The following is an 8,331-nucleotide window of genomic DNA, read 5'->3' as shown; positions in this document are numbered from 1 at the left end:
TTAAAATTTTTTCGGTTCAGTTGATGAATTTAAAATGCATCAACTGTGTTATCTAACTTTTTACTAAACTGTTAAAGCACATGACATCATACTGCTACCGCAACTTGTCAATTAAAGAGTGCCACCAGAAGGAGCACTTTTCTTTGCGACTTAGATTGGAAAAAAAGAAGGTTGATACTAAAACACTAGCTTCGCAAGCGTAAATATGACTGGAAATTAACACACAGACATGCCCACAATATTTCTGTTGACCTGATATACGTTGTCAAAAATGTTCAGCAATTTTGCTAGTTTAGTTGTTAACCTCAAAAGTCTTCTTCGATTTGATAACTCTTGCTAATCACCATTGAACCTACAGTCATTCACGTTTTTTCCCAAATTTGCATTTTTGTTAATAGAGTAGAGTGCACTTTTGAAAAATTTTAAACTCAACTTAATTTTTTCTCAACTTTTGTCTCTACGGAAGATGTTATTTTTTATTACACAGTAAATCTTGTGCTACCCACAGAGTTGCCAGAAAATTGTTTTGCTGAAAAAAAACGACCAAAACAAGTGTCTTCACTTCAATTATTAACACTTAAAGCTAGGCACAATCATTAATTTAGTTACAATGATGCACAGTCTTGACTGAGCTATATGCCAAATCTGTATGTCTAACATCAACTACAGTTTTTCCATATTTATTAACTTTCTATTGAGTTTTTTAAGTTTAAAAAGTTTTTTTCCAGCTTGAGTAGTTTATCTGAATTATGATTCTAATGCAACACGACGTTCAGATTTTTTCCACAGCATCCGATCACTTCCACGTCTTTGCAATGTTTATTCATGGGAAAATCAGAATCAGTCACTTTGTAAGCAGTCAGGGTCTTCTGGCTCTGGTCTCTAGAACTCACTTCTTCTAGCCTGTACACCAGTATCTGGGTCACACCCAGACTAAGATGTATGAACAGATAGTTCAACTGAGTTCGGACACTCAAAATATCTCCATTTACAACGGATAGCAGATGTGGATGAATGTCTCTGTTTTCCACCGTCTCATTTAACCTCACCAATCCTTGTGATCCACCCAGCGACCAAAAATGCAGCCGTTTTCTACTTTCGTCTACGTACAGCAAATAGTTCAACCAAAATGCGTAATATTTCAGCTCTCTCGTGTGCGTTTCCAAGACATGAACTGATTTGAACTCATTGTGTCTAGTCGTTACTGCTTCGTAAAGCGACTCCGTAGGTTTGAAATGCGTGCACTTTAGAACGAATAGTTTTCTGTCAAACGCGTGGTACGCGACATTCAAATTGTACTGTTCAGTTTGCACTACGCGAACTAATTCTAATTTTGGCACTGCAGCCACCTGTTTGATTTTGAGCGCCATGGAGTAGGAAACTGCCCTAGATTCTGTCAGGTTAAAACAGTTCACTTCGAAGAAGACGAAGTTGTGTAGCACCGTTAGACCGTTCACCTGAAAAAATCGAAATCTGATTTCATTTGGTATATACCATAAAGAACGAAAACGTCACCATGGTTCGACACTTCGCGGCATCTGGTGAGCGAACACAGATTTATGATTAGCCATATATATGCTCAAAACTTTTTAACAGTTCGGCGGCAAAACACCATTTGATAATTTTATCTCCGAACACGGTGGTCCCACCATTGAAAACGACTTGCAAAATCAAGATCCGGGGATAAATCCGCCATCGAAAACTGGCTTCAAAAAATCGAAGAAACATGTTTATAATAAGAAGGTTACGAGTAACGCAGACTATAATAGCAAGAACGGACGGTTGCTGAGCAAGCAGCAAAAAAATTCCAACCATGGTTATATTTGACAGAATAATTTAAAAAAAAACATTTTTTAATTTTGTTTTTTAGAACTTTAGTCATAGAAAACTGAGTTAGGATGCTCAAAATGATGCTTCCCACAATAATTGCCAAAATGTACACAGAGGCAAAGCGGAGCTTTGCAACACTTGCCATGCAAAAAACATTGCGCGTCAAAACACTGAATGAAAAAAAATCTAACACAAAGGCGAAGCAGAGCTTCGCACCACGTGCGATGCAAAAATTAAAAGTCAAATAAAAAGTTATTAAAAAATCAGATTACAGAAAAACAACTTTAAAAACTATATAAGCAACAAACTCAGCCTACCTCCATCTTACTTTTAAAACCTGCCTGCTATGCGCCGAAGTCTTCCGAACACACCAAATCGAACCATTGGTAAACTGCCTTCACGAAAGAACCAAAAACCACTAACTCTGATATACTTTTAAAATTAGTAATTAAATGACATAAATACCAAAAAAATATTAATCAATTTTTCAGAAGCCTAGACAAATTAGACTCGAAACACAACAAATGTGATCTGAACAATATTCTGCACAGTAATTTTGCAAATAGTCGGAATACTCTGAAGATAAAAGTGATCTGAACGGTACTTTTCAATACAAAATGGGCTAAAAAGCAATGAGAACAAAATTTTAATTGTATTTTCAAACAAAAATAAACAAAAAATTGCGAAAACACGTTAACTCAATTACCTACACCAGAAAAAACTGATAAAAACAGCTGATTGAACAATTAAAAGCATAAAAGGTTAAAACTAAAGTTAGTGTGCAAACTGAAAACAAAATAAATTTAAAAAACATTAACATTTTTTATTTATAAAACTTTCACATTTATTACGAAGGACCAGATCCTTCGTAATAAATGTGAAAATTTTATAAATGGAAAAACATTAATGTTTTTAAATTTATTTTGTTTTCAGTTTGCACACTAACTTTAGTTTTAACCTTTTATGCTTTTAATTGTTCAATCAGCTGTTTTTATCAAACTGAAAACAAAATAAATTAAAAAACATTAATGTTTTTTCATTTATAAAATTTTCACATTTATTACAAGGGATCTGGGGAAAAGATTTAGATTTGTCCGAAAAATTTTTTAAAGCTCGAACATTTTAAGAAAAAAATTCAATAAAAAGTAGTTGAAAAAAAAACATTCGGAAAATGAGCCGACGGAATTAAAGCTGACACTCAAGCCCCGAAAAAATACCGAGAACTTTTGGCACAAAAACACTATTAAAAGAACTCATAGCAGGTATACAAGGCCTATTCCTAACATGAACATACTACATTTACGTCTGCAGTAAAACACGTGCGAATTCTGTGGACAAAGCTGTTTTTATGGGAAAAAAAGTCTTGTGCCCTGTTGCAAAACCATTGCTTATCGCAAGGGTAAAAAATCATGTTGGAAAAATTACTTGAAAAAGTCAACTTGACAAAAATTAAAAAATTACAGCTACAAAACTTCATATTTGTATCAGATGAAGTTTATAGATAGCCCTAAAAAAATGGTAAACATTTATCAAGCGGCAACAACGGCGAAAAATTTTGGGTCAAAACCTGTTGAGCCGAAAACAAACTGTTGTCATTAAAAATTCATTAAATTTAAGTTTTTACGACCCATCCAAACTGAAACACATAATCCCAAACAGATACACTTTGTCCCCAAAATTATGCAAAATTAATTGACTAAGTCGATATAGCAATCTGAAACTGTTTGAATATTCAGTAGTAGCAACTGTTTAAATAGGAACAAAACCCATACTTTAAAAATTAAACCAATAAAAACCCTACCAGATAAACAAAATGGCGTTTAAAAAAACGGAAATAGAAACGACAGAAACTAGGACGAAAATCAGGAATCCGAAAAAATTGCAATTTTTTTGTGAAAAGATAAGTACAACCTCAAACGGGCTTGAACTAATTAACAGCGAAAACATAGTACTTTTATTTCAGTTTTCAAGACACTGAGCATGTCAGATGAAAGATCCTCTAGAAGTGAAGATGCTGAGGATAAAGTTGTTTACGGAGAAAAAAGTCTGGTACCCGATAGCAATACTCTTGCTTATCACGAGGGTAACAAAAAGATTGATTTACAAAAAAAAAACAAATAAAAAAATTGTTAGTTTAGTCTTTTAATTGCTGCAGTAAAAAGAAGCATCCGAAAACAACGAGCACGGATTATTGAGACCTTGGAACCTCCGATAATTTGAGTGATGCGCCGCACTGAACCACTTGATCATCACTGCGTGCAAAATGAGCGCGAAACCAACAAATCGATTGGAAGACAGTAGCCTAAAACGAAATAGCTTGAATAGGCACCTGTAGGAATTTGATGCCCTGTCCTAAGTCTCTGTCTATGCTGAGGTTGCTGACAGTGAGGTCTGTGCGGATGTACTGTGACATGTCACTGTCAAACGACACTAGAGTCACATTCACTCCAGGATGAGGGCGCATGATGTACACGTACACAAAGGAGTGCAGCAAGCCAAGGGGGATTTGATCTAAATTTATACAACATTTATCTGTAAGCTGCACTGATGCAAGATATCTGTTAACAGATGGAAGCAATCAATTTGAGCTTTAAAAGAAATCAAAGGTCAAACCAAAAAAAACTAGAACGGGATCAGAACGTATCCCAGAAAAAATCCTAAACAAAAATCACACAAACTCTACACTTCGTTCAATGCCATTTAATTATAAGTTGATCAATGATCTATACTACAGAAAGAGGCCGCTGACTAACCCCTGATGAGGGCAGTTGCACAGCCTGTGCACGAGGATGCAAAAGACAAATCAGCCAACACCGCATCCTCTTCTCTGCTGCTGCGGCTGTTGTTCAATCTGACCAGCTTCAGTCGGTCTTTCTTCTTACTGATGGCTATTGCGAAGAGATTGGTGTTGATAAGGAAGTGCTTCAGACCAGTCCACCCTTCTTCCATTTCAGTATGCCTAAAAGCGGGCTGAATGATGCCGGAAGCTGAAACACACAGGTTACTGGTCGTCCGCTAAACCCAAGTCCGCTAAATAGCCGGTTGCTGTGCAAGTTGCACAGAAATTTCCGACCATACAAACTAAGTTTCTTTTTCTTCAAATTAGGTCGTTTCTGTTTTTGATAGTAAAAATAAATAAATTACAGTTAGCAACAGTTTTCGCCATAAAACAAACTTAAAAAAAAACATTCCAATTTCAATTTTTTTGCGGAAAGTATTTTGATTTTTTCTTAAAATATAATCCAAAGGAGGCGCAAAAAGAAATTTCAAAAACATTTTTTTTGCTGAGTAAAACTATGCAATAGTTATTTTTATAAGTTAAGTTTAAAACTAACTATTATAAGCCTATTACAAGCCTGCTTGCCCGCTTTATTTGCTGAGATTAGACAAAAAAAACAGAACAAAATCAAACCGGTTTTTCTCGAAACTGGGAAAATTTTTGGTATTTTTTTTTAAAGTTTGAGTTACGACTGAAAGGGCTTTAATACCATATATCATTCGACCATTCCGATGATTATTTGTGGTACCTGATTTCGTGTGGAAAACAAAAAAAAGAAACAAACAAACATAAATACAAAGATCCTCCCGTTTTCAATTGTCGGAACCAAAAGGTACTACAATAACCACGTAACCTACATCTTAATTCACTTCTAATAACTTCGTAGTTTTCCCTGCTCTACGTTCGATGTCATATCATTGATTTTCAGGCGCACAGTTTCAGTATCGCAGGTATAAGAAACATGACGAACAGACAGCTGGAAATGTGTAAGAGAACAAGAAACCCGAAAAAATTGGAGACAATTTTGAGAATTTTTCAAATTCCTTATTTCAAATAAAAAATATATCTCGTTGAAACTAATTGAATTTCACGAATTGTTTATGATAGGCACTTTATTCTTCAATTTATCCCATTTACAGAAAACATCAACTTTAGATAACTTTATCATTCTGCTGGGAATTCAGAAAACGGAAGTCCCTTTCTGGAATCTTTAAGTCATTCACATTTTTTATGACCTTTACACTATTGCTGCTTGATAGTAGAGTTTGCTTTTTTAAACAAAAATGAACAGAACTTAAATTAGAAATGATAAGCGAAACCGCGAGAAAACAATATTGATAAAATTTCTTGGAAAAATCATGAACTATATAAATGATATCATTTCCTATTTTATACTCATTAAGTAGAGAAGAATGTTCGAACAACCTACCCGTTTCAAACTTCTCGAATGCACTGCAGTTGTAATATAACTGAAGTCTTTTAAAGTAGTCCCAGTTTCTGAACAGCATGAACTTCAGCACTATGGGATTATCATCATCAAAAGCACCCGGATAGTCGTGCACATTCTCGTAGCATCTCATTTTACTCACGAGACAACTAGAAAACATCAGACAAATGAGTTGAAAAGCACTCTCGTTTCCTAATCAACAGATTTTCGTGAATTGCATTGAGGAAATTGAAGCAATAACTGTTCAACACGACTTCTGATAGTTAAATATCTTTACCTAATGTTGTTTCATAGTGTGATATATTGATATTGCGAAGTTTAATCTTCGCAATATAAAAAAGTTATGTGCCAGTCGGTCATATCTGGAAGTTTGACATTGAGGGACATGAAAATACGTGATTTTCGAGTGAAGTTTTTATTTTTCAAAATTTCGAATGGAGCCTGTCATGCTCAGTTTTCTCGCATTAACTGAAAACACAAAAAGAGAAGAATCAGAACGACCGATTTACAATCGCGGGAAAGTGCTTGAATAGAACAGCGGGAAATTGCTATTCGCAATTTCCAGATATAAAACAAGACACGAGTAGAGCTGTCTTATCCCGAAATAGGAGGAGAGAGAATAAAAAGAAGAGAGAACAACCATTTGGAACAAACTAGAGTGAACCTTCAATGGAAAGGTGGACAGCTTGAGTGTCCCAATGGTTCATACAAAAACTCAGATTCTAGAGTCAGAATTCACTTCTGTTATCAAAACTGATCAGTATTAAACTTATCTAGTTATATTATCTAATTCTTGAGTTGCTTACCAATTTAATTACTCCTTGTACTCGAGTGCATCAACATGTGAGTCCCTAATTTAATTTTCTCGAGTGTGTTTTATGATTGTTATGTTGAGATAAGGCGAGTTTTAGGTTGATCCATCTGAAATGGATCAAAGTTCCACTGTCCAATAAAAAGTAACTTAACGGATTGTTCCGACCCTGTTTCTAACGGCGTTCGTGTATTTTGGGTATTTAGAGACTTAAGTATGGGGACGTTCTTATTTTCTAGAGTGGGAGGATATTTTGGTAGTAGTCTTTAAGCTGTAACGGGTTCTAGTCTCATGTCGCAAGCGAACCGAATTGGCTCCGACCGTTCTTGAGGTAGAAAAACACAAGAGATAGTGTCCCTGACTCTTGAGCCAATGGTTATAGGGCCTATTTTTCTTAAGCCTCATATGTGACCGAAGTAGGCGACTGTTACATAGTGTTTTTATGGCGCTCCTGGGTGTTTTTACGACATCATGACTACGGAGTCGAACCCACTTGACACAGCTCCGGGCTGCATGCCCATTCTAGAGTACCGGTGGTACGGTTCAGCGGGAACGTGTAAACCTTCCGGTTGTACCGTGATAGCTTTTTAAGAAAACTTGAGAAAACTTCCTGGTACGCTCTCCGAACGAGGCCTAGCTAACCGAGTAAAGGGGGGGCAACTAGGGAAACAAAAACAAGAAAAAAGTATAGAAAAAGGAACAAAAACCATAAAACGAAAAGACAGTGACTTTGATACCGGACCATTTGGATCAAACCTTTATATTAATTAAATAGTATACCCATACTGTTTTATAAGACCGATAGTTTCGATCAATCTAGCAATTTAAACCAGTGACTTCAATAAGGTGCCCGAGTGGGGGGCGTTGTTTCTTTTTCTTCAAATTAGGTCGTTTCTGTTTTTGATAGTAAAAATAAATAAATTACAGTTAGCAACAGTTTTCGCCATAAAACAAACTTAGAAAAAAACCATTCCAATTTCAATTTTTTTGCGGAAAGTATTTTGATTTTTTCTTAAAATATAATCCAAAGGAGGCGCAAAAAGAAATTTCAAAAACATTTTTTTTTGCTGAGTAAAACTATGCAATAGTTATTTTTATAAGTTAAGTTTAAAACTAACTATTATAAGCCTATTACAAGCCTGCTTGCCCGCTTTATTTGCTTGAGATTAGACAAAAAAAACAGAACAAAATCAAACCGGTTTTTCTCGAAACTGGGAAAAATTTTGGTATTTTTTTTTAAAGTTTGAGTTACGACTGAAAGGGCTTTAATACCATATATCATTCGACCATTCCGATGATTATTTGTGGTACCTGATTTCGTGTGGAAAACAAAAAAAAAGAAACAAACAAACATAAATACAAAGATCCTCCCGTTTTCAATTGTCGGAACCAAAAGGTACTACAATAACCACGTAACCTACATCTTAATTCACTTCTAATAACTTCGTAGTTTTCCCTGTTCTA

The 8,331-nt window shown here is 35.2% G+C and overlaps 1 protein-coding gene across 1 annotated transcript; it reads right to left on the bottom strand.

Moving 5' to 3' along the window:
* Positions 1–547: 547 nt before the first annotated feature.
* LOC134846425 (uncharacterized) lies at positions 548–7,533 on the bottom strand. The gene is made up of 4 exons (XM_063863778.1): positions 6,039–7,533; positions 4,584–4,817; positions 4,160–4,341; positions 548–1,457 (listed from the first exon to the last, which is right to left on the bottom strand). The coding sequence occupies exons 1-4, from the start codon at positions 6,214–6,216 to the stop codon at positions 756–758; spliced, it is 1,296 nt and encodes a 431-aa protein (XP_063719848.1). The 5' UTR covers positions 6,217–7,533; the 3' UTR covers positions 548–755.
* Positions 7,534–8,331: the final 798 nt, after the last annotated feature.

This window comes from Symsagittifera roscoffensis, chromosome 5, assembly GCF_963678635.1.
Source record: "Symsagittifera roscoffensis chromosome 5, txSymRosc1.1, whole genome shotgun sequence".
Taxonomy (NCBI): Eukaryota; Metazoa; Xenacoelomorpha; order Acoela; family Convolutidae; genus Symsagittifera; species Symsagittifera roscoffensis.
The sequence above is the reverse complement of the archived record's forward strand: the minus strand, read 5'-3'. Positions and strand labels throughout refer to the sequence as shown.

Excerpts from the sequence above, each read along its gene's own strand:
- LOC134846425 (XM_063863778.1), bottom strand. The coding sequence starts at position 6,216 with ATGTTTTCTAGTTGTCTCGTGAGTAAAATGAGATGCTACGAGAATGTG. Across the intron at positions 4,342-4,583 it reads TGCAACTGCCCTCATCAGGG|ATCAAATCCCCCTTGGCTTG; the intron begins GTTAGTCAGCGG and ends GTATAAATTTAG. Across the intron at positions 1,458-4,159 it reads AGGGCATCAAATTCCTACAG|GTGAACGGTCTAACGGTGCT; the intron begins GTGCCTATTCAA and ends CGATTTTTTCAG.